Source organism: Argopecten irradians, chromosome 3, assembly GCF_041381155.1.
Source record: "Argopecten irradians isolate NY chromosome 3, Ai_NY, whole genome shotgun sequence".
In the NCBI taxonomy this organism is placed as follows: Eukaryota; Metazoa; Mollusca; class Bivalvia; order Pectinida; family Pectinidae; genus Argopecten; species Argopecten irradians.
The window spans coordinates 41,500,561-41,528,560 of NC_091136.1; the positions used below are offsets into that span (position 1 = coordinate 41,500,561).

General features: G+C 35.1%; 1 protein-coding gene and 1 long non-coding RNA gene across 2 annotated transcripts; both read right to left on the reverse strand.

Moving 5' to 3' along the window:
- Nucleotides 1–5: 5 nt before the first annotated feature.
- Nucleotides 6–28,000, reverse strand: LOC138318623 (spermatogenesis-associated protein 7-like). Its single transcript, XM_069261153.1, has 10 exons — nt 27,900–28,000; nt 26,219–26,278; nt 25,715–25,804; nt 25,274–25,321; nt 24,634–24,764; nt 14,125–14,984; nt 13,634–13,681; nt 6,560–6,637; nt 5,642–5,699; nt 6–2,975 (listed from the first exon to the last, which is right to left on the reverse strand). The coding sequence occupies exons 1-10, from the start codon at nt 27,922–27,924 to the stop codon at nt 2,046–2,048; spliced, it is 2,328 nt and encodes a 775-aa protein (XP_069117254.1). The 5' UTR covers nt 27,925–28,000; the 3' UTR covers nt 6–2,045.
- On the reverse strand, nt 21,001–22,085 carry LOC138318626 (uncharacterized). Its single transcript, XR_011207893.1, has 2 exons — nt 22,046–22,085; nt 21,001–21,681 (listed from the first exon to the last, which is right to left on the reverse strand). It is a non-coding gene; the product is annotated as an uncharacterized lncRNA (long non-coding RNA).

Here is a 28,000-nt window from a genome sequence, read left to right on the forward strand (position 1 = left end):
ACATGCATGATACACATATATGAAAACATAGAATACTTGGTTGATTGGGAAATTACAGGTATAATCACAGAATATGCTGCAGCTTTAACTTCGTTATCACAGTTCACATTAACGGTACAAATAATTGTATTGATTTTATTATCTCTAACTTTAGAGTACATGTATGTAAATATTGTAGTCTATTCCTTTTAAACATTAAAGATGAAATTACTGTACATATTAATTTGTTTTTTGGTAAAATATCATAGTTTAAGGCTTGGTGTACACGTATGTATCAAAGAGTTCAAGGTTTTTATTAATATTATATGTGATGACTAGTACTACAATGACAAATGACACAATTACAATAACCATGCAAAATAAAAAAAAAATATGTAAAAATTCATCTGGTTTCATTAATTGCAAATTATGTAAATTATACGTAAATAACAACATACAAAATGCAAGGTTTCCTATGTATGGAGTACACAGTATATATGTATTTCTGTGTACTACCATCAAAACAAAAATATAGGATAAAATATATTGCAACAGCCATTAAATGGACGGTTAAGATATGGGAAAGAGACAAGAAACAATAATGTTAAGCAAATGATAAGTTAATACAAAACTACAATAGGTGACCAATGAAGTGAATAACAATATTAATATTACATCTACAACATTTCTTTTGTTCTAAATTTATATACCGATTTCCTTCAGCAGTTATAGAGTTTTGAGCCAGATAGAGTTTAGATCACAGATACAGCATGCATAACATTACTGGGGTAAGATTGTACTAAGTACTCCAGGGATCCCCATAACATGAAAGACCATGAACCGTGCATGGCCATGAGCCAGTTAATTTATTTTCATACAACCTAATGTAAGCAAATTTTGTTAGTTTCTCACATGGGCCTCTTATGAACAAATTGTGAGCAGATTTTGGTAAGGGTTTTAAAAGTTTCTAAACGTAAATAAACTCTCACATTGTTGCTTTAAGATAAATTTGGAACATAACATTTTATATATATGTAAATCCAGCAGCACTTACTACATCAATTATAAAAGAGATATCAATTATCAACAAGTCTTCTAAAATGCCTTTAACTGAACTACCCTGTACAGCTCTCAAATTATCATAACAAATCACATCATACATAACTTTAGGTACAAAAAAAAAAATACCCTCTATTACAGTATATTTTAAACACCTGCAGTTTAGAAAGAATTTATAGAATCCCCCCCTGCCCCATTCAATCTGTTTTGCCTAATGTTACAAGGAATGTCATGCTACAAGTTTTCATTGCTGCAAGAAAAACCAGTTTTAGCTAATTCTAATCCATCAGAGTAACATTTCTCCATGTTACTACGGTACATCAGAATTACCGGTAAATATATAATAAATATGCATGTATGTGTAGATGGTTTAATTTACAGTTATCATGACTAAAATGCAATAACTGAGGTGATGGAAAATGTGTCCGATAATTTAAACTAAGATTATACTCCACCATGCATACTAGTAGCCAGCTATTGGTAAAATGTTAAGTTATCTGTGCAGTAAGAATATCTGAAATATTGTAGTGATGACTTGATAAATTAATGATTAATTGTGACTTTTAACGACATCCGACAATGTATAGATAAGCGAGTGTGAGGGTTTGACAAGGTTTGGTGAGCAATTCTAACAAGGTACCTGGGAAGAATATGATGGGTTGATTTATGAACAAGTGAGTGGTGTTCAGTTTTTCAGCACTTTCTCCAGATATGCAGTGCATCAATAAGCCAATCAAGTGAATAACATTTAAGATAACATTTTCTCCCTAAAGACTTATAATCTTGTTGCTAAGTAAATCCTGCATCTTTTTGTTTTTCTTCAAATAATCATTTCCACCAGAACAATTTACTGAAATACATATTTTTGCACATGTATTTATAGAAAAGATTAGAACATAGTTATAAAATATTGTAGCACAGTGTCCAAAATAAACTAGGAAATCTTTCCCAACATGAGTACAAGCTGCAGATAGTTTGGAAAGATTCCACAAGTGTACAAGTATTCATTAGAAGTCATCATCCGATGTTCTGTGTGTAGCTCTGCCTAACTGATCCTCAGGCTCACTCTCCTCAAACTCGTCCTCACCATATGCCCCTTCAGTCTCGCCATCACTCAGTGCCTGTGAATGGTCGTGTGTTAGTGTGTCATCTGTCTCCTCACCACGGGAGGCCAGAGATCGTGCTTTAGGAGATTGCAGTGTATTCTGATAGCCGTCACCATATTGTCTTGGTTGTGCAGAAGCAGGTTTTATCCTTGAGTGTGTGGAGGCATTGTCTACCTCCTGTCCTCGAGATGCGGCTGATACAACACTGCTGGGTTTGCTTCTGGTGCCAGGAGTCAGTCGAGACTGTGATGCCTGAGAATGCACTGAAGCCTTCTCTAATGCCTCATCCTGGGATGGAGCAGACGCAGCATCATCTGACATTTTATTCCTTCTATTCCTTCTGCTTTTTGAGGCTGATGAATGAACCGATTCATCATCTGTTTCTCTTGATCCGACTTGTATCAGATGACCTCTGGGCTGTGGTTGTGGATCTGCCACCTCTGGTGTTATCCCCTCCTCAACTTCCTCCTCTTCTTTAACTTCTTCCTCTTCTCCCTCGTCTATTGCATCTTTCCTCGTCATTTCTAGCTGGTAGCTCTGTAGGGCCTGTGTGTTGGACATATCATCCCTATCAATCTCGGAGTTGATTGTGCTGAACATGTCTCCCGAGGTACTCTGTAGACCATATGTGTTCTGGGAATCCATGGTTGAGTTGAAGGTCCTGTCAAAGGGTTTGGAGATTCCAAGGCTGTTGGTTTTTCCTGTATATCCTGTGGATTTCAGTCGGGATGAAGTGTTTGGAGATTCTGTTAAGGAACTCATGTCAGAGTCAGGCTCATTTGGAATATCCAGGTCTCTCCTAATCTCATCCAGAACTCCTCTCATTTTATACTGTAAATCAGAGAACATTTTAAAAACAATAAGAAAAAAATTACAATAATACTTTAAAAAAATTAAAAATCACAGACTACAAAAGGCCCATGGGCCTTAACGGTCATCTGACTCATGGCACAAAACAACAAAGTCACAGTATAAAGTATTGGTTAACGATTAATATAATCAATACAAGGAACTCCTTAGTTGAATATGTAAGTTTCTGAAAAAGGTAAATGTCATTTGTTGACCAAACTTGGTAGCCCTTCATCCAAATATGGTCGAAACCCATTCAAGGATTAATATAAGGAGGAGTCAGATTTTAAAGCCAAATTTCAGTAAAGCTCCCATTTTGGACCTCGGTCATACTATCCCCACGGGTCTTACCTCTGTCCTTTATAAAATATGATTGTTCTTACCTAAAGTTCCGCCTTCTGAATCAATTAAAACCACTATAGACCAATTTTCATTAAGATCGGAGACTGAAACCTTAAAACAGGAAGTGGGCCAGCGGCCATCTTGGAATACCAAAATCTTTAAGAAATTTTTTGCATGTTGTTCGGCATCAATTAAAACCCCTATAGACCAATTTTCATTGAGATCGGAGACTAAAACCTTAAAACAGGAAGTGGGCCAGCGGCCATCTTGGAATACCAAAATCTTTACGAAAATGTTTGCATGTTGTTCGGCATCAATTAAAACCCCTATAGACCAATTTTCATTGAGATCGGAGACTGAAACCTTAAAACAGGAAGTGGGACAGCGACCATCTTGGAATACCAAAATCTTTACGAAAATGTTTGCATGTTGTTCGGCATCAATTAAAACCCCTATAGACCAATTTTCATTGAGATCGGAGACTGAAACCTTAAAACAGGAAGTGGGCCAGCGGCCATCTTGGAATACCAAAATCTTTACGAAAATGTTTGCATGTTGTTAGGCATCAATTAAAACCCCTATAGACCAATTTTCATTGAGATCGGAGACTGAAACCTTAAAACAGGAAGTGAGCCAGCTAAAATTAAGAAAATTTGCCCTTTTGGGGCCCCACCCCTCAGCCCCTAGGGGTTGGACCACGCTCATTTATATAAAATATGATTATCCTTCCCCAATAATGTTTTACACTAAATATAGATGAAATCCATCCAAGGGAGGAGGAGTAGGATTTTAAAGCTAAAATTAAGTAAATTTGCCCTTTGGGGGCCCCACCCCTCAGCCCCTAGGGGTTGGACCACGCTCATTTATATAAAATATGATTGTCCTTCCCTAATGAAGTTTCACACCAAATATGGATGAAATCCATCCAAGGGTGAAGGAGGAGTAGGATTTTAAAGCTAAAATTAAGAAAATTTGCCCTTTTGGTGCCCCACCTCTCAGCCCCTAGGGGTCGGACCAGGCTCATTTATATAAAATATGATTGTCCTTCCCTAATGAAGTTTCACACCAAATATGGATGAAATCCATCCAAGGATGAAGGAGGAGTAGGTTTTTAAAGCTAAAATTAAGAAAATTTGCCCTTTTGGGGCCCCACCATTCAGCCCCTAGGGGTCGGACCAAGCTCATTTATATAAAATATGATTGTCCTTCATCAATAATGTTTCACACCAAATATGGATGAAATCCATCCAAGGATAAAGGAGGAGTAGGATTTTAAAGCTAAAATAAAAAAATTCGCCCTTTTGGGGCCCCACCCCTCAGCCCCTAGGGGTCGGACCAGGCTCATTTATATAAAATATGATTGTCCTTCCCCAATGATGTTTCAAACCAAATATGGATGAAATCCATCCAAGGATGAAGGAGGAGTAGGATTTTAAAGCTAAAATTAAGAAAATTTGTCCTTTTGTGGCCCCGCCCCTCTGACCCTAGGGGTCGGACCAGGCTCATTTATATAAAATATGATTGTCCTTCCCTAATTAAGTTTCACACCAAATATGGATGAAATCCATCCAAGGATGAAGGAGGAGTAGGATTTTAAAGCTAAAATTAAGAAAATTTGCCCTTTTGAGGCCCTGCCCCTCTGACCCTAGGGGTCGGACCAAGCTCATTTATATAAAATATGATTGTCCTTCCCCAATGAAGTTTCACACCAAATATGGATGAAATCCATCCAAGGATGAAGGAGGAGTAGGATTTTAAAGCTTAAAATAAGAAAATTTGCTCTTTTGGTGCCCCACCCCTCAGCCCCTAGGGGTCGGACCAGGCTCATTTATATAAAATATGATTGTCCTTCCCTAATGATGCTTCAAACCAAATATAGATGAAATCCATCAAAGGATGAAGGAGGAGTAGGCTTTTGTATAAATAGTCTTACGCACGACGCACGGCGGCACGGCGCACGGCGGACGGCGGACGGCGCACGACGACGGACGAAACACGATGACAAAAATTACAATAATACTTTAAAAAAATTAAAAATCACAGCGACTACAAAATAAGTAAAGAGTTTAGGATATACCTGTAACTGTTTTGGCAACATCTTCTCTTCCACCAGTTCATATAACATTTACAATTGACAACCAATCAAAAGTAGAACATATTGTTTGATATCTCTAAAGTAATTTGAAGGGAAATTTATAAGTGTTGGAACCATATACTATTATTAAAAGGAAACAACTTCAGGGTGGTTTGATCTTGATATTTGCTTCTCTACTGATAATAACTACTACCAAATACATTATGTATACCTCATCCAGTTGTCCTTTCCTTTTCTCGATGTGTGTGTTAAAAACTTGCTTCAATACCCTGATGATAAGAAACAGTAAATCGGTACATAAATTCTAACAGTAAATAAATATCTTGTACATCTCATTGTCTAATATCCGTATTTATAATTTTGAGAAACAAAACTGCAGGCAATAAAAGTATAATACATTATTATTATATCCATGTACTGTATTTGATTAAAATGTTTAGTGGACATGTCAATGTCATTTGTCTACTCTAGGGAAATTAGAGGTCAAGTCAGTGTTTGGTGTAAATCAATGTAATTGCAGTCAAAGGGATATAACTAATAATTCATATTTCATGGCAAATTTAGTGTTAGAAATGAATCAAAGTTATTGTCATAGCGATTTTATTGTTACCCGGGTATGTGGTAACAATGCTTCAACATAAAGGAATCATATTGTTTTATGAGTAAGGTCACTTTACACATAAAACAAAGGTCACGGTCATTGTCTAGTGATATCCTAGTTCCTGATCATTATATCCTCATACCCTAGTTCACGCAATAATATTAATGTCATTGTCTTTTGATGTCAAGGTCATTGTTCAGTGATGGTCACTGTCTAGTAAAAATAGGTCAAGGACAACATATGAGAGAGGTTTAATGACAAGACTACCAACCTTGTTGGAACTAGCTTGTCTAAATTGTTGTTTTGTTTTGAATCAAAACCATTTTTGTTTAATGTAAAAGTGTTTTGCTATACTTGAATTACTGTAATGGCATTCTTCTTTGCTTTATATCGATGATGGTGTTTTGCTTTGAATCAATTGTGGTTGTAATTAATCAATACTTAACAATTGTTAGCCCACACATGGTCTTATCCAATGTTGCAAAACATGAATGTATAAAAAGTGTTCATGTTCCATGAACCACTCACCTGTTTGTAAATACACCCCTGTTAAGGACATCATCGGTCACTTCCTTCATGAACTCAACATACTGCAGCTCCTCCTCTCTGTAAAGTGGTATTTCAGATGGTTTTACTCAACATCCCTACCTCTTTTGTCAATCTAAGTACTCTGTAAATTGGTAGTTCAGATGGTTTTACTCAACATCCCTACCTCTTTTGTTAATCTAAGTACTGGAAAGTCCGGTTTATTAATGAAGCCTCTTTATCATGATGAGTATAAATCTGAGTGACAACTGGCACAGCTATATAGTTATATTTATTGTGGTATAAATCACCTATACAAGTGTTCTTATCAAGTTCTGGCACTATATTGTTTATGTACAGAGAACAGCAAAACCTACCCTACATCATAAATATCAGAGTAAAGGGCTAAAGTGACCAGGTCGGATGTCCCAACACACTACAATCAGCGCTCCACCTCTGGGTTTTAAACATACATTCACATATGTACATTGTATTGAGTGTAGGTCTCTATAGTTTCCTTCACATTCTACAATTTTCTTTGACTTCTTAAATCTGGCATATCCTTAAATGACCCTTTATGAGATGTTAAACAAAAAATATTCTTGATATCTTAAGGTTTCACTTCATCGAAAATGTTATACTCACATTTATGTTGCAACATCTAAAACTGTTAGTTACAATTAATTTTGTGTAGACATTCTGTGTAAGTGGATATCTGTTATTTCACATCATCAAATAACAATTAGCAATATAGCAAATAACATGTTATACTGGGCCAACAACTATCACTATAGCTACTTTAATATTCTTTCAATATATGTACAGGCCTTTATATAAGAAATCTGATTAAAATTGAGATCCTTTTCTCTCTTCATTCAATTAAGGATCTGACAAAATCCCATAAGAGATCATGTTCTGGTGACCTTTCATCCACGATATTCCAGGGGTTCCGATCAATCACGATCTTTACACCCCTGGACTATCTCATGAAATTGAAGGCAGCTCAGCGGAAAACAATTGACCAATCACAGGCTAGCAAAGATTTCCTTTGAAGACTACAGAGAGAGTGACGCCTAACATCAAAGCCACAGTCAACTACAGAGTACCTTTATACGCTCTTTTGATGTACATCAAATGAATAAGTTACCTGTTCTATTCTGTTGCCTCCAGTTTTACTATGAGATAGTCCAGGGGTGTAGAGATCGTATGTGATCAGAACCCCCTGGAATATCGAGGATGGTGACCTTTATACCTTCTGTATTTCAGTTTCATTTAGCTAAAGAACAATATTCGATCACATCGAATATATAGCTGTGTTGTTCTCTATGGGTGAAATGACTACACAAAAAGGATTCTGCAGGTTTTACAAACTACCTATTGCCCCAAAAATTTACTTTCTAAATTCTGGAAGCAATATTATGATAGGTCAATCTGAAGGTCACCAGAATAATGACCTGTAATGGAATGCTGTCAGATCCCCTTACAAAGTGAAAATAAGGATCTGAATTTAACATCAGATCGACTTATAGCGGATAAGTCATATTTATTTAGTCTTTGAAATATAACAGTGATTATATGTGGAAATATAATGGTGATTATATGTGGTAAACCTTTTAAAAGCTATCAAGCTATCTTTCATAAAGATAAATTATATCATTTTTCTAAAAGCCAATCAAAGCAATCATCTTTTCCTCAAGAAAAGATCCAAATTGAGTCAAAAGATTGATAAAGTACTTATTTCATACTTTTCCTAAAAGTAGCCAATAGAGCATTTTTAATACTTTTTCCTACACAATAATTTCCCCTTCATCTTTCCTAAAAGCAACCATAAGTAAATTTTATTTGTCTTAAAGATGCTACACCTCTGATAATTGATAAATTAATATGTTTCTTCAGTTGCAAATGTTACTTTACACCATTACCAACATTGAAAAGTTTGAGCTTCTTATTTGACTTCAAGATAAAATATTAAAAATAATTAATTGCGTCCCGAAAAAATTCCATGGCACTTTAATGTCCTATATGGAATGAAGTACTGATGGTGCATGTACCAAAAGCAAAATAAATTATTTTATATCATTTTCTCTCTCTGCAGTGGAGCATCTTTAATTAATACTAAATGTGAAGTGTCAAACATATTCATATCTCATCTTTGGTAGCTATAGTTAGCAGTAAAGAGTGCAATAAATTCCTTGTGCTCTTCATGTATAAGTTATGTCGAGGCAAGTTGGTTTATCAATGTAAAGCGGGTCTGTGTCTAATTTATCATCCTTTAAAAGCAGAAGCAATAATCAGTCAAAAAGTTTTTCTTCCACAATCATACGGGCAATTAAAAAATAAGCCTCTACTTTTTTATCCTGAGAAGGTGGAAAGTAGTTTTTTTTTAAGACATATGCACATTTTTGTTAAAATTTGCAAAACAAATAGCATACCTGGTAGCTACATTATTAATAACCACACTTCATTTTAAGTGCCACATTAATATCAATCAGCAGACACATTACAGAAAAAAATGTGACTTTTGTTATAAACATATATATATTATGTAAAAATGTGATCAAAATGCATAGTAACCAAATATAATTAGTAAAATTTTGAGACAGAAAAATCAAACACAGAAAGAAGAGAGTTAATGTAAGAAGCTGTGAGGGTGCAAACATAATACATGTAATGAAGACATAAAAAGTGAACCTTAATTGTCAAATATTCCATGAATAAGCAGCTTTGGAAAACTATGAATTTTATATGTCTGGTCTAATTTATCTACAAATTTGTTGAATTTTCTCTATACATTAATATCTATACAAATCTGAATCTAAAGCTCTAAATTCAAGCAATAAGGTAAAAAATGTAAGAATAAAAAATCGCAAGCAACTTCTACACAAACAACCATCAACTGCAACATTTTAACAAAGAACTTATTTTCAAAAAGGAAAACAAAACCAGAAGAAATTTCAGCAATTGATTTTAATTATTCAACATTAAATTACACTATCAATCTTTACAAAAGTTTAAACATCAAAACTTGGATCAAACAGCATCACTACAGAGGACAAAACAACCTATACCAGATCACAAATTATTGAAATACTGGACAATATGATATATGCATTATGGGATGTCAATGCAATATCAATACAAATTATTACAGCAATTTCTGATATACATTACAAATGATAGAATACTCACAAACTGCCCCTTGTGTCTAGTGAATACCGTATGTAAAGTAATTTATCAAGTATATCAATGCAGACCCATTTATCAAGTGAGAACAATATTTCATTTAAACCTCTTACTATAGTCTTGAGCTTATTAACAGATAAATATGATATCATAGTTATCAAGAAAATTGCTGTTCAATAGCCTACTGTTAGAAAAATAATTCCATGCAAACATGCTCTTTTCATTATCTAAATAAAAGAAGCAAATAATGCTGTATGGCAATGCAGTTTCCTTCAGGAAGACTTCAACAGATTATTCTAATCCACAGTCATAAATGCACCTTACATTAAATAGAAAGAATATTCAAGTTTTATTCTTGATATTAAAGCTTAGTTAAACTGTTTGACAAGCACCAATTAATTACACAATAACATATGCATTGAATCTCATTTTCCATCAATTAAGATATTGGGTCGATCATATTCTCCTTTTAATACTATTGCATGAGCTCTATCATTGATAAGTAGCTTATCAGACTATTAACAATGTACGTTTTTCATAAATAATTTGTCAATTAATTGAGAAAATATTTTAATAAATACATGTAAACTGTATATACTTTACACAAATTTGATACAACTTTAACTATCTATTACCCTAGATATTCTTTCCACTCTTGATATAAAACTAGATGGACTTCACAAGACATGCACACTAAATGTTGACATCTGATATTTAAATCAAGTCTGATGTAATTAAAATCAAGTAATAAATTTACATCACATGTATACATGTACATGAATATGCAAAACAGGAATTCAATCATCAAAAATGAATCAGTTTAAAAGTTCAGATGTTATATAATTAGAATAAATTTGAGAAAGTACCCACAGATAATTTTAGCTTTATAATGTTGAAAGGATTTGTTGGGCAAATTAGCTCTAAAGAATTAAAGAAAGCAGCTTATAGTAAGCTTTATCATGAACCTTTAAAGACTATCATTAATCAAATAACATTTAGGTCAATATTTGATCTCAATAAGGCATGTTAACCCAATTGTTCCATTTGCATGTCCTTATTAACATTTTTTAACAATATTATGAATTTTCTCAAAAGAGATTTAGTTAGGATATTTTGGGTATGATAATGCCATGTACATATGTACATGTAGGGTATGTTAATACAGTTATTGATCATGCAGAAATTACAATAACTTAGAAAACTTCTATCTCTTCTGTAGAAATAGTATCTCACCAGTGATAAAAACAGTACTTGTAAAAATTTGTATGAAACTCCTTGTTTTTCTTTGTCAGAAATTTCTAAGCAACCACATCTTTTGTCTGAAATTTGCCATATTGTTTAACGCTATATTTGATTTTAAAATTGTGGTTATATTATTAGGTCAACATGTACAGGAAGTATAATTATATAGAGAAGCATACAATCAAATATTCATCACTGGTGAAAGGTTGATAAAATATACTTTATGAATAATAATTCAAAACAGACTGAAAAACTGATAAACTGAATCAATTTCAATTCCATGCAATTACCGATCTAATTATAATCCATATACTTACATAGAGACAATTCTATAATTAGATCGTGGTTTATATTGGAACATAATCCTAAAATAGACATATTTTCCTAGCAACACTCAATATTTATATCACTTTTTAAAATTCAACATTGAGATAAGTTTTTGACATTATTTTCTGGTAAAAAATGCTTTTCCCACTAACACTTGATTCAATATTTTTAAAAAAAAATGTGAAACTATAGAATATACAGATCTGTTTTCTTATTGGTTCTTACATGTAATCTGAAATTCCATAACATGATTTCTTGAAAATTAATATAAGTTACATGAATTTTTGTTTAAGTATCAGATCAAATACATTGTATAACCCATAATTTATTTTCGAAAAGATTGTTGGAAGTTTTTAATCATAATTTAGAAGAAAGTAGTAAAGAAACAATTTCATGCTTGAAATAAGAAGTAATGCATAATTATACAACAGTATTTGTGGGGTTTAGAAGATGAAATGCAATTGTACTATTATGATACTGGATAATTTATTGTAGACTAAAAGTTGTAGGAAAATGCTTTTAAAATGAGTTGGTTGGTCTTAATTATATGTACTAAACTAAACTTTGACACAGACAAAGTCTATAAACTACAGAAAAACCTGGATTTGACACAAATTCAGTTTCTCAACTATAAAAGAAATACATGAAGAAGACTTTTTTTGAATAAATCATTTTCCAAATATACTTTGTAGATCTTCAACTATAACCTTTTAATATCATGAGAGAACACATTTTTAACATTAATTTCTCTTTCTCGCTTCCACAATTTCCGAATGCCTTTATGAAAATTGCGAATACTTAATGTGATAAATCTTCATTATAAATATAAATTACACTAAGATAAATGGAAATTTAATGCATAAAGCAACTATAAAATGTGAAATCACACACCAAAAGTGAAATTCTGGGTAAATCCTAATTATAAATCAATGTTTCCTATTGTAAAATATATCAAAGTTTTAAATTTGTTTATAAAAATATCAAAATCAAATGATATAACAGATTACAATCACACATCATTACATATAAAATCTACCATGAAATGTGCCATCTGACATTAATAGAAAACTTTTAAAAAGGTCTTTCTACAAATTTTAAACCAGAACATACAAACAAATGAAAACCAACTCCTTATTTTACAGATTAACTTTTTATATTCACTTAATACAAAATAGGTATAAAATAATCTATCATAAAAATCTTAAATTTTCCCATTCTTCCTGATATGTATACAAATTAATATAACATAATTCAATTTTGCTTGTAACAAGCATTTTCATTGGCTTAAAAATTTACTTTATCAGTCCATAAAGGAAAAAATGGCGTCGCCGTTTGTAACGTTGCTTCTGATTGGCTGAGATGACGGCGTAATGATTTCATAGACAAAAGAGTCCCAAAATGAATTTTAAATATTGAAGAGATTATCTTTAGTAAATTGAATTATAAGGATTAATTTGAATAGATTTTTTATGTTATGGAGATATAACACAAAAATCTGAGTGTACTCTCATCATAAACCGCTTCGCAGTTTATTTAGAGTACACTCAGATTTTTGTGTTATATCTCCATAACATAAAAAATCTATTCAAGTTAATCCTTAAATATACCAAGGTATACAAATGTACATCTGTATACTGAATAGATATATACACAGTAAACATTCTCTATTGTAGAGTTTCAAAAACTCCGTACATAACTGGCCTAACTTTACTAAATGCTTATTTTTCCAGTAGCTGGTTACTCATGGAATGTGCTTATAGACATTAGAAAGAAGATCTTGGATCACTTTTTTCAAATGGAGAATACTTCAGTGTGCAAGAAGAATTCATTATTCCATTCTGTCATCATATATATGCAGAGTTGTCTACTCTTAAAAGCAATAATTCATAGTTAAGTTACATCAAAACTTTGCATGAGAAAAGAATACTTCATATTCTAAAACAAAAACGGATTTACATGTTCTAATGCCAGTATATAAATCATATATAACATTGATCAACATTCATGTTCCCAAGAGCAGACAACTCTGAACATCCAAAGAAATGGAATAATATAGATATGCATAGTAGAAAATTTGTCATTAGGAATTAAGGTTAAAGGTCAAGATTTAAGACAAGTCACAGTACATTGACAGATAAAGTTTTTAAGTCACAGGTGAAAATTAAAGCAGACATTAGGTAGTAATGATACAAGTGATTGGATAGTTATAACAGGAATGTAGTCACAGCCATGTCACCCACAGGGGAAGTGTGATAGCGACAAGTAAACCAACAGAAAAGGTGCTAAGATACACAATTACGGTTCATTGTAGATACAAGTACTCACTGATCATTGAGACGTGCTGATCGACCCATAGTTCTGGTACCGAACGACCTACAACAAAAACCGTGGGTGAAAATTAGATAACAGACGGAAAAATTGTAATTATAATGTAGTTTTTAAAGATATGGAATTATTTTTTAGGATAATAAGACATCCATTCTTCAATTTCAAAATAATCATATTCTCTAGAAACCTGACAGTTTGGTAATTATTTGCTAATATTGACATGCACTAACTGTTCTGTACAAGGTTCACATTCATAATTACATTAATTTATTATCTAATCACATGATAATACCATGCTGCTCCCATTCTCTCGAGGGTTACAGATTTGCTTGAATTCGTCATTTTCAAAGGGTCAAGCTTATAGACAGTTTCTTAATATAATTGTTGCTTCACCTGACTGTACTAACAGTCAAGAATAATTCCTCAGAAAATATAAGTAATTGACCTGCAAGTGACTATGTTTAGCTACATATATCCAGGAAATTTACCTAGTGGTTCGGCCCAGACTACCTGAGGTGAGATTACCAGTCTCACCCATTTCTGTCGTCTCAAGCATGTCTTTCTCCTTTATTCGTTCCATGTTTGACCGAAGCCTTGAACTTTTGGCACGAACCTCAGCCTTGGAGGCCTGTTCCTTGATCCAATTGAGGTGGTCTTTGTCCATGGAAATATCTAGTGTTGGAACCATTTTGTCTTTACTAAACTTTGTGAAATCTCTGCTTTGTAAAGTCTCATACATAAGACTGGTTTCAGTAAGAGGAGTTTCTGTTCTATTCATAGGTGACTTAGCTCTCCTTGGTTTAGGTTTCGGCCTTTCAACTGTTTCCTCTAACCGTGTCTCGTTGTGCCTTTCCTCTGGCTGGTCTTTCCTCTTCTGAGGAGGCGCTGTATAAAATTTAGTTTGGCTCAATTTTGACGTTCTTGTTGATTTCAAAGTTCTAGGTGTAAAAGGTTTGTCAGGTTCTGTGAAAACATGTTTCCGTGTGGCTAGTATATCTCCATCCTCAACCTTTCTGTTATGTGTTGCTCCCTGTGCCAAAGCTGACCTTGATACACCACTTGTAGCCGATCGTACAGATCTAGCTGACTGAGGTCTCTTGGGATAGCCTGTTCTATTTGTTTGCTGATACGCCTGGTAGTGATAGCCTTGGGGCTCAGGCTGTTGATAACTGTGACCTTGACTGCGGTAGTTGTGGCCTTGACCTTGTCCACTATGAGCCTCATAGGACTGTGAACCGCCATAAGTCGCCTCGGTGCTCTCTACCCTGTCTGGTCTGTTAGATTTTAAAGTTGTTTTCATAATGTCCAAAACTAAACGATCATCATCATCTTCTGGGTCATAGTCATTCTGAAATAATCAAAGTACCAAGGCCACTAATAGATGCTGTGAATGAAGAACTCAAACAAAGGAATAAAGAAATTGGTTTTGCATTTAAATATTGAATTTAGTATACTAAGTGTACAGTGTTATATTAGGGAGTTAAACAAAATATGTTTACGGTATATCGTATTTATTTTATGATATATAAGTTGATTCAAGAACAATAAGTTGAATAACTCATTTTCCTGAAGTAAATTTTATATTAAAATTTTAAACTATTTCTGAAATAATGATTTCAACACCAATAAAACCGGTCAGAATCTGAGTATCTTTTTTATGATTCTGTATTAATTACTAAAATTATCAATTTCATCAATATCTCTTCAAACATTTAAGAATATTTTCGGAAAAATATAACATTAGAAATACATGTATTACCATTTCCGGATATGTTTTGGTTCCCTTTCTAAAAAATTAACATGGGTTGTTTTGACGACTTTTGACTAATAAATCACGGCCACATACTTTTGCCAAATAAAAGGTACATTATTTCGTTACATATAACACTCAGATTTATTTTAAATTCACAAGAACGCTAGTCGGTAACATCAAGGATTTATAAGTGAGAAGGATTCGTGACTGTCTCTTTACACTACTAAACACCACACGAGACGCCTATGAACCGGGAATAAAAACCGTTTTTCTCAACAAATACTTGTCTTATCAAGTCAAACGAAACACCAATGTAAAGTTTATTAAATTTTACAACGTTTATCACTTGCTTTAAGGACGGAAGATTTAGAAGATATGTCTTAAATTTTCGTTAAAAAGTACGACAGCTCATGAAATGACGGCCCCGCTTTAGAAAGTAAGACGGTAACCCTCGCACCCGCAAGCTACATCAAAGGCTGCGCCGGCAGATATCAAAGGAAAACGGTCGTCGCCCAACGTCACGGTCAGTGCACAAACACAAAAGCTCCTTCTCATATACGTCCTTGGTAACATCAAAAAAACTTGTAATGCATCGGACTTACACCCGGTCCACCCCAACTGCGAACGATGCGTGTATATAAACCCCTACCGCTCTACCGCTGACTTGTATCGATGTATTGAATGAGTGTAGTTATTTATAGACTCCAGTACTGTCGCCAAATCCACAGGTAAACTGGTACTGGATGCTACGCTCGGGCCTCTCATCCAGCTTAACGAAACTGAATGGCTAGTTAGCTTAACCGATCTATATATCATCAACAATGCGTCTATATCTACTTAAAAACAAAACAAATATTCTTCAAATTGCATAAAAATTCACTTGACTAGTATTTCTTTATTTTAGATATTTTAACAAATCTTCATATTTCTAGTAAAACTGCATATGAAACTCCTTATAGATCTAGCTATGCTCATTACGTAGGGAACCGCCATAACATGTCCCGGCTGCAGGCCGTGTGCAAAAAGTCAAAACACACGTGGGATTTATAAGACGAGTCCTAAACTGTCCTATATTTAGGATTTTCAATAAGTGGTTTGTAATATTATTACAGCAAAACTGACAAGCTAGAAGGTTAGTGGCATTTTACTGCCGTTCTATCATAAGATTGCACGATTGTGTTACAGTACTAGTGTATCGACTCACTGTAGTAGATTACATCGCTACATGTTACAGGTGAAGTGCCTATGTAACACGCATTGTGATTGGCTGAGTTGATCTAAAAATAGAAGAGAACAAGAGGCCCAGAGGGCCTGTATCGCTCACCTGGTTTGTAATGCCAAATAATTTTCTGAATACAGGTTCATTGTTTCTTTTCTGAAGGAATTTTAATATTTACCTCTATTTCCCCTATTGGGCCCCACCTCTCCTACCCCCGGGGGATCAGAGCCAAAATTTATACAAGTTCTGTTCCCCTTCCCCCAAGGATATTTCTGGCCAAATTTGGTTACAATCCATGCAGAACTCTATGAGAAGAAGTGATTTAAAGGATTTACCTCTATTTCCCCTATTGGGCCCCACCCCTCCAGCCCCCGGGGGATCAGAGCCAAAATTTATACAAGTTCTGTTCTCCTACCCCCAAGGATGTTTGTGGCCAAATTTAGTTACAATCCATACAAAACTCTTGGACAATTAAGTAGCAATTTAAAGAATTTACCTATAATTCCCCTATTGGGCCCTGCCCCTCCTGCCCCGGGGACCAGAGCCAAAATTTTTACAAACTCAGTTCTTATTCTCCCAAGGATATTTCTGGCCAAATTTGGTTACATTCCATGCAGAACTCTATGACTAGTAGCGAATTATAGGATTTACCTCTATTTCCCCTATTGGGCCCCACCCCTCCTGCCCCCAGGGGACCAGAGCCAAAATTTATACAAGTTCTGTTCCCCTTCCCCCAAGGATGTTTCTGGCCAAATTTGGTTACAATCCATGCAGAACTCTATGAGAAGAAGTGATTTAAAGGATTTACCTCTATTTCCCCTATTGGGCCCCGCCCCTCCTGCCCCCGGGGGGTCAGAGCCAAAATTTATACAAGTTCTGTTCCCCTACCCCCACGGATGTTTGTGGCCAAATTTGGTTACAATCCATGTAGAACTCTAGGACAAGTAGCGATTGATAGAATTTACCTCTATTTCCCCTATTGGGCCCTGCCCCTCCTGCCCCCTGGGGGTCAGAGCCAAAATTTATACAATTTCTGTTCTCCTACCCCCAAGGATGTTTGTGGCAAAATTTAGTTACAATCCATACAAAACTCTTGGACAATTAAGTAGCAATTTATAGAATTTACCTATAATTCCCCTATTGGGCCCCGCCCCTCCTGCCCCGGGGACCAGAGCCAAAATTTTTACAAACTCAGTTCTTATTCTCCCAAGGATATTTCTGGCCAAATTTGGTTACATTCCATGCAGAACTCTATGACTAGTAGCAAATTAAAGGATTTACCTCTATTTCCCCTATTGGGCCCCACCCCTCCAGCCCCCGGGGGGCCAGAGCCAAAATTTATACAAGTTCTGTTCCCCTTCCCCCAAGGATGTTTCTGGCCAAATTTGGTTACAATCCATGCAGAACTCTATGAGAAGAAGTGATTTAAAGGATTTACCTCTATTTCCCCTATTGGGCCCCGCCCCTCCTGCCCCCGGGGGGTCAGAGCCAAAATTTATACAAGTTCTGTTCCCCTACCCCCACGGATGTTTGTGGCCAAATTTGGTTACAATCCATGTAGAACTCTAGGACAAGTAGCGATTGATAGAATTTACCTCTATTTCCCCTATTGGGCCCTGCCCCTCCTGCCCCCTGGGGGTCAGAGCCAAAATTTATACAATTTCTGTTCTCCTACCCCCAAGGATGTTTGTGGCAAAATTTAGTTACAATCCATACAAAACTCTTGGACAATTAAGTAGCAATTTATAGAATTTACCTATAATTCCCCTATTGGGCCCCGCCCCTCCTGCCCCGGGGACCAGAGCCAAAATTTTTACAAACTCAGTTCTTATTCTCCCAAGGATATTTCTGGCCAAATTTGGTTACATTCCATGCAGAACTCTATGACTAGTAGCGAATTAAAGGATTTACCTCTATTTCCCCTATTGGGCCCCACCCCTCCAGCCCCCGGGGGGCCAGAGCCAAAATTTATACAAGTTCTGTTCCCCTTCCCCCAAGGATGTTTCTGGCCAAATTTGGTTACAATCCATGCAGAACTCTACGACTAGTAGCAATTTATAGGATTTACCTCTATTTCCCCTATTGGGCCCCGCCCCTCCTGCCCCCGGGGGGTCAGAGCCAAAATGTATACAAGTTCTGTTCCCCTTCCCCCAAGGATGTTTGTGGCAAAATTTAGTTACAATCGATGTAGAACTCTATGACTAATAGCGAATTAAAGGATTTACCTCTATTTCCCCTATTGGGCCCCACCCCTCCAGCCCCCGGGGGGCAAGAGCCAAAATTTATACAAGTTCTGTTCCCCTTCCCCCAAGGATGTTTGTGGCCAAATTTTGTTACATTCCATTCAGAACTCTATGACAAGTAGCGATTTAAAGGATTTACCTCTATTTCCCCTATTGGGCCCCGCCCCTCCTGCCCCCGGGGGGTCAGAGCCAAAATTTATACAAGTTCTGTTCCCCTTCCCCCAAGGATGTTTGTGGCAAAATTTAGTTACAATCCATGTAGAACTCTATGACTAGTAGCGATTTAAAGGATTTACCTCTATTTCCCCTATTGGGCTCCGCCCCTCCTTCCCCCGGGGGGTCAGAGCCAAAATTTATACAAGTTCTGTTCCCCTTCCCCCAAGGATGTTTGTGGCCAAATTTTGTTACATTCCATTCAGAACTCTATGACAAGTAGCGATTTAAAGGATTTACCTATATTTCCCCTATTGGGCCCCGCCCCTCCTGCCCCCGGGGTGTCAGAGCCAAAATTTATACAAGTTCTGTTCCCCCTCCCCCAAGGATGTTTGTGGCCAAATTTGGTTACAATCCATGCAGAACTCTATGACTAGTAGCGATTTAAAGGAAATGTTGACGGACAGACGGACGGACGGACGGACGGACGGACGGACGGACGACGGACGGACGGACGGACGGACGACGGACGACGGACGACGGACGCCGCGCCATGACATAAGCTCACTGGCCCTTCGGGCCAGGTGAGCTAAAAACGTGTGTGCACAGTAAAGCTGTTTTTTTTAGCCAGCCATGCTTGGTCTCATTTTCTTCCGATATTCGACGAATTTAACAACTTCTTCACTGACCTTTGTTGGTGTCATGATAGACCGAACACGTGGAAGCAGAGAACCATCTGTTCCTCGCAACTTTGCTGTTCCGACAGTGGATTACAACAACATTTGCGATGTTTCCGACAGGTGGATTTTTACGTTGAACGTCGCAATTTTAGCGAGAGATTTAGATATATTTCCATAGGTTCACTACCCTTTCGCGTACTTTTAGAGAGACATCTATCAGACGTCCGAATATAAAAGAGTCTAGAGGAGGAATCTCAATAGGGATTAGTGCAAACACACATGTAACTTACCGGTAACTTATAATATGCACGCGTTGGCAGCTTGGCGATCGACGATTTTTAGTACTTCCACACTTTTTTATTCAGTATAAAGTTCAAATTCAGAGTTAAATTGACATTTTAAATATACCTTACCATAATTATGAAACTGAACAGTTGTTTTAGCAGATACTTTCTTCTTGACCTTCATATTTATTCATTAACGGTACCAGTATTATCATGTTTAAATCAATATTATGTATTCTTCTACAGCTAGTATAACCTGATTGTGTGTTATCTCTTTCCATGTTTGATTTTTTTTCAATCATCTTATTTATATATTTACAACAGCTATTTCAGGAAACTCTGTCAGTCAAGTTCGTCACATGTGCTAGGTGTACTACGGAAAAAAACACCCAACAGTCATGTATATTACAGCGCGAATTCTAACTATATCAGCGTTATTTATTTTTACAGCGTAATACTTCTATTTTACAAATATTAATTTTTCAGATGTTTATCTATGAACATTTGTAATTGTTTCGACGTACTTACAACGTCCCAATTGCACAAATAGGTTGCATTGTGTAACGTTTATTTATATACACACTTCAGCCAATCACAATGCGTGTTACATAGACACTTCACCTGTACCATGTAGCGATGTAATCTACTACAGTGAGTCGATACACTAGTACTGTAACACAATCGTGCAATCTTATGATAGAACGGCAGTAACCGTACTGTTATATATAATTAGCCATCAGCTTGGATCTGGTGCCGTACAGATAGTGAGTTCACTCACGATGTGATTATTGCAAGCCAACGTAAATGCTATCGGAATGCTCTTTAAAGTTTGTTAATGATCTCAAACACACTTAAAACTTATTGTGGCAATATTAAAGTAACTAAATTATAATATTTTCAAATAGTTCTGATAACTATTCATGTGTAATATCTCCAGACATTGACATGTGTACGGATCGAATACGGCGGACTGCCAATGTTTTTGACATGTTCTGCAAGATCAAGAATACGGCTACAATAGCCAAATATAGCTATATCAGTGTTTTTTTAACTCTTTTTCAACAACAGCCTGTGCCTTTTTGATTGGGAAAATATGATCGGCATATGGGGGAAATTGGGAAAATATGAAACATTACAAAATCACAGAAAAAACACACAAAATCAACAATTCAGTTTTATTATGATGTACCAGCCTTTGCTTTGACTTTACAAAGGTACAATACAGTACTGTATGGCTGCGAAATGAAAATTACAGACAATTTTGTTTTCGTAAAGATTTGTGAAAAATCACAGTCTGAAATGTCTCTAAATCTCAGGTTTGAGACTATTGTTTACATCAAATCGGTGTTATTTATCAACAATACATATTCAATCGTCTTTTAGACAGTAAATTTGTATAGAATTCACATGTCCCGTTTTCTTTTTTTCAGTCCTTTGAAGTCATCAACCAACTTCTCCAGATCTGTAGATTGAAGTTTTACTTCAGTGTGGCAGATCCTCATCACACCCTCCAGCTGCCGTTGTGAAAGTCGGTTTCTCTTTGGTGTCAGAATATTGTTCATCAGAGAGAAACCTCTTTCCACAACAGCAGTGGATGGTGGGATGAGCATTGCTAGCTCATATAGTTGCTTGACAGAGGGGAAACATTGTTGTAAAACTTGGTCCGTCATGAAGCGGTGTTGTATGTCTTGAAGTTTCAACTTCTCATTCTTCCTGCAAAGACAAAAATAAAAATGGACATCAGCACAATCTGTCAGTGTGTTAATAACTATTAAGAAAATCAGAGAATTATAATGATTGAATTTATCACTACTCAACTGCCAAGTGATCTATTTTTCCTAACTAATAGTTTGATATCATAGTTATCTAGCTAAAGTTTATCTCAATCTGAAATAAACTAGTAGGTAAACACAAAGATTCATTTTTTAAGTTAGTAATTTATTTAGAACACTTAACTTAAGGATTATTTTTAAATAAAATAACTGAATAAATTACTAGTCTATTAGTGCAATTGGCAGTAGATTACCAACAGGAAAATTGAAAACAAAAGGTATCAGATATGGACTACTCTACTAACCTCATCCTGGCTGTGTGACTGTCGGTGTACACATAGTTTTACTAGTAATTCAGTTTGTTGTGTCGAATTTTTCAAATTCCAAAGGTCATTTATCCTTGTCAGACCCCTGGCATCTTTTTTGTTGAGCCGTTTGTTGTAATATTTTGAATTATGCGACATTTTCACCCTTGACTCGTACCTGCGTTCACAATCCTATAGACGCTTGACAAATACGTTTACAGATAATGTGATTCAAACTCAAGAGTGACCCTGAACGAAATACCGGAAGTAAAACGCATTGGCGATAACGATCAATCATCAGCGCGCTTTGCAGTCAGATAACAGTAAACACGGAAGTTCTACGATGTTTTTCTGAATTTATTACGGCATCTTTTGAGACAAAAAAACACTGGGACAAGACAACTGCTATCAATAAACGACAGACAACTCAATTGGGAAAATACGATTTTATTTTGGGAAAATACGATTTTATTTTGGGAAAAATATGCTACTTTTGAGCTAGGGGAAACAGCCGAAGTTCGGCGGTAGATTCGGCCTAAAAAAAACACTGAAAGTATACATCAGCTTATAATTTATGTTATTTCTTCTAAATACAACACTTTTTGTGCAAGTTGTCAAGCATTTATTGTGAATGTTTTGCAATGAAATTACCACCTTTATAACACTGAATTTGTGGTTCCCCGGACATCGTTTTCCCCAAAATTTGAATGACCAAAATAACCCGATAGTAGATTTTTTTCAGTATTTAAAGCCATAAGAAAAAATACATGTGCAAAGTACACTGGTGTGTAAGTAACACAAGATTTTACGGTATTTGTAACATTTACGATTGTGTTTGGTATAGCTGATGTAGCCAGAGCGCCCCGCGATTTACCTGTGGATTTGGCGACAGTACTCGAGTTTAAAAATAGCCACGTTGTACATGTGTCGGTAGAGTGTTAGCGTTTATCGCTACACGGTACAGAATTTCTCGCTGTGTTACAAATCAATCGATTGACGGTAAGGAACTTCATAATATTTATCATTCGCAGTTGGGGTGGACCGGGTGTAAGCAAGTAAATGGTTGGCAGCATATTATCGCGAAGAATATATCGTGATTTTTGCTTTGCCGACTTTTGAATAATAATAAATTATGGCCAGATATTTAAGTCAAATAAAAGGTACATTATTTGGTTACTTATAACACGTCAAGAAAACTAGATGCAATGCATCAGACTTTAGCAAGTCTTCGTAAGGCTACCGTAAAACAATATAAGTTCATTTGTCACTTATATAGATCTATATAATCATTATATTTTGTAAGTTTCTGTCGACAAATTTTGTACCTTTTCCCTTTCAATATAACCCAGTTGTCGATAAACAAAAGGCACAAGTCCCAGTGACCTATTAACTTTTACTGCGCAATGATATCACCAGATATAGTTCGTCAATACAACCAAATTAAAAAACTCTATAACCGTAATAAGAACTTTTTTTTTGCAATTATCTTCCAAACATTTCGTTACATTAATCGATCAGTAGGATGAATTACGTAAAATTGAAATAGACATACACAATCCAAAATCGACCGAAATTCTGCCGCGTAGGAAGACATCGAAGAAGGCGTTGTTCATGATTTTTGGGACCATACATGACGCGTAGGGATACATAAATCATAGAGTCCCAACTGAACACTTAATTCATACCGTCTTTAGTGCATATGTATGAACAAATTTAATGTTTGTGGTTTTGAATACTAAGGTTCGATACATTCATACTATCAAGTAATATGTAAAATGAACAAAACAACATTTAATTTTCATCGCGGAGTGGTTTTATTGTTTAGATGTGCACAGGTTCGCCGAGCGTACCTAAGAATGCTGTTTCACAGCATCAAAAATTATTGATTGATATGTTACCAAACAGTGAATTTAAGTTTTAAAAGGAACAAAACATAATACTATCTAAACAGAGTCTGTATAAATAAGATAATTACCAGATGCTATGTCATTAAAGGCAAGAAAAACTGAAAGTGACATGGCCTGATGCAAAATGTTGGCTAAGATCAAATTACTGTAAATGGGCCATATTTATGATGGGGTGATTTCTACTATTCATAAAATATGTATACCTTAATGATGTAGGAATTCTTTTGTTTATTTTTATAAATCATTGATGTTTTTTTTTTATTTCATCAGCTCTCTTTCAGCTATAAGTACAGATCACACTAAAATTTGAACTAGAAAACCGCTTCATACAGCTATAGTTACTGATGGTAAAATGTTGTTCTTTGTCCTGTACTTAATATCAAAATAGAACTTAAACTTTTTAATGCAACTTAACACAACCTTGTATCGGAAGTTATTTTTCTCTTACAGTGAAAATTGATTTGATAAAACTACAGTGTATATCAGGTATCAATTTAGAGCCCTATCTTTACAATCTCTGGATTTCAAGTTGGAAACCTACATGGGGCTGTTGCCAGGTACTGACTGTTCGGTCAGTGATTTTTCTATAGATTGATATGTCGGGTTTTCTCCAACTCCTAAACATGGCACATCATTTAATTATTGACTGTTAATAGGACATCAAATGAAAGAAACCCTTACCAGTTCATCATGATCAACCATTCCATCCATATCGTCATAATAAACATTTCTGGAAGAAGGTCGAACGTTCATACTAGAGCCGGGACGTACCCCAGTCTTCTTCACATAATCTCTTGTTTTCCTATCACGTGCTATGAAGATAAAAGTCCAAACATCTCATATATCAGAGGTATGTAAACATTAACCTCAAACAATATCTAGATGATTTTTATTATTATTTCAACATAAGAATCAGTATTTTTTTTAATTAGATTTGTTTTCTTCTTATTGGTCAATGTTACAATGTACATTGTACTTACATTTAAATTATAGTTTTAACTTTATATACTTAAAATTCAATATATGTTTTCTGTTTTAGCTTCTTTTATGACCAGTACTGTGAGTACAATAAACATAATTATATGTCCATAGACTTATTATTCCATAAACTAATTATATAAGTGATTACTTCAAAAGCTTTAACATTGAAATTAGATGACACAACAATATTGGAGCTATCATTTCTAAGATAGGTTTTAATTAAAATAAATTACACTTTTTTAAAAGCCACTCAATCTAATATTACCATTTAATATATTTGTAAAACACATAAGACTTCGTAAATGACAAATAGATGAAAGATATTGATTGTCTTACTTACCTTTCTGACTGGTTGCCAGTACCTTTGGTGGCCTGTTGTCTATGGCAGCTAAAACATTGAAAAATATTTTAATGAAAAAATTAGTCTATTCAATATTTTCTGTACATTCCATTTAACCTAACAATATGTGTACCATTTACAGCTTTGGTGACAGCATCAATGTTTTATGGGAACATCATACTCAATGAGGCGTCTTTCTTTTGTAATGGGCAAATGTTGTTGGTTTTTTTCCTAGGAAAGTGTTCAGATGTTGTTGTTTTTTTTGGGTTTTTTTTTCAATATTCAATCACATGTAAATGGAAGAATTGGGAAGGAGCTGGGGATCTTTCATCACTCCAAAATCACTAAACATATGTGCTATACAGGTATTTATTCTAGATTAAAGTAACTTCATTTCATATGGATGTATATTTTATATTATTATTTGATGGTCATACTTACATTTTGCATTGACAATTTTGCTGTAATGGTTGTTCATGTGATCTAACACAAGGTACTGTGTTGTCAGCTTGGCAGATGTAGGGGCCAGCGCTGGAAATCACAAAAGGAATTTGTCTTACAGTAATTTTCAATTGATTAATGTGAAAAGGGAATTTTTTTTTAAATTGAAATGTTATTTTAGTTTGAGGCAAAAATTATATATGGTAATAGACATATTTACATTATTTCACAATTAGAAATTAGGAAAAGACATTAATTTGGATATGAATTGTTTGAGTAAATAGGAACAGAAATCGAACAGGCAAACATAGTAAATTGATTAATTAGCAAGAAATATAGTGAAGTTGGAAATTTCTTAAGAAAGAACTTAACTTTTTTACATTCAAGTCATATTCAGAACTTTAACATAATTAAAAGCTACATTTGTTTACCGTTTATAAAGAAACTTATTCTCATCATTATTTTTCACGTAAAATATGATTAACACACAAAATCTGTAATTACCACTGCTGCGTAATCCAAGCTGGCCTTTCATAGCTGTCATGTTGGATTTTGCCTGCATCCCTTCAGATAAACAATATTTTTGCATATTTTAACATTCCAAATTGGGGCGAACAAAATCATATACATATATCGCTGTCATTATATCATGCACCCCTGGATTATATATGTCATGGTAGCCTACAGAGACCATCTTCGATACTCCAGGGGTTCCGATCACTTACGATCTCTACACCCCTCGACTATCTCATAGTGAAATTGAAGGCAGCTCAGCTGAAAACATTTGACCAATCACAGGCCAGCAAAGATTTCCTTTGAAGACTACAGAGAGAGCGACGCCTAACATCAAAGCCACACAGTCAACCACAGTGTACCGTTATACGGTTCTTTTGATGTACATCAAATGACTACATTACATGTTCTATTCTGTTACTTCCAGTTTTACTATGAGATAGTCCAGGGGTGTAGAGATCGTAAGTGATCGGAACACCTGGAATATCGAGGATGACAGAGACTTTCTTTATAGATTATGTAGAGACTGAGAGTAGTGATGCCGATGAACAACTTCAAAGCAATTACAATCATTCAACCAATGTTACATTATTTGATTCTTCTGATGCACACCTAGGTCACCACGACAAGGGACTAAACTAGTATTTCTGCTGTTGTACACATAGTCCAGGGGTGGATTATAACTACAGTCAGAATGTCAAGGATGAACCATGGTTACATGTACACATACAGATTCACTTCATTTTGTTATTAAATATGTTTATTGTATATACTGGCAGGCGATTAATTCTCCCCAAGTACCCATGATTCGTGATCGCCATCACATGTGTATTTGTATGGTTCTTCTTATCATATGGTCAAGCCATCAATAATGACGACTTACGATCTGTAACACAAACTTTTGAGAATAAAGTCATCTTCTTACAGAAGACACTTCCAAGCAGGTTTCTACGAAATATTGTTTGGAAATTTGAGTGTAACCATACCAATACACACATGATGGCGATGACAGGTGCTTGCCAAAAATTGGTCACTGATGAGCTTATGTTATTCCATTGTACAGCTGTTGTATACAACACAAAATAAATCTTATTGTTTCTTGTATAATGTAGGCCTATTTAATCTGATTGATGGATAAGTTTTATGTGCAATATGACTTAAGTATTTCAAATGTTTCTTAAGCTTGTGTTAAATGTTTCACATGATTGTTTGAGTATCGCCTAGTGCCTGTCACTTGTCCTATTTTTAAGAATTGGTAGTGCATTTGCTTTACTGCTGTAGCTAACATGACCTAACTTTTTTTAGTCCTAATAGCTTACTGTACGTTACATTTGTAAGCTTACACTAACGTTACAGAAAATATCCAGCGACACAGACTTCAGCTTAGTCATATAATACATACACAGATATTCATATATAACAAAGTAAGATATTAAAGAAGGCAATGGCATAGCGTCAGAGCTGTCAGAATGCATTAATAATGAAAATATTCTGGAAGGAAATCAATATACTGGAGACAGGGGGAAATAACCGACATGTTTTTACACGTTAGGAGTAGAAAAACGGTCGTATATTTCCACTGTGCGTTAAAGTAAAACGTATTTGGGATGTTAAATGAGTTGATATATATTGCATTTTCATGTCTCAAGTGAAACACGTTATTGGTAATAACCTGCATTCCCTGTTCGTCCACCCATTCTTCAATATTTATCTGGCCTTCACAAAACGTCGTCCATTTTGGTAACTAGTAACTCGATGTAAAGCGCCACAAGG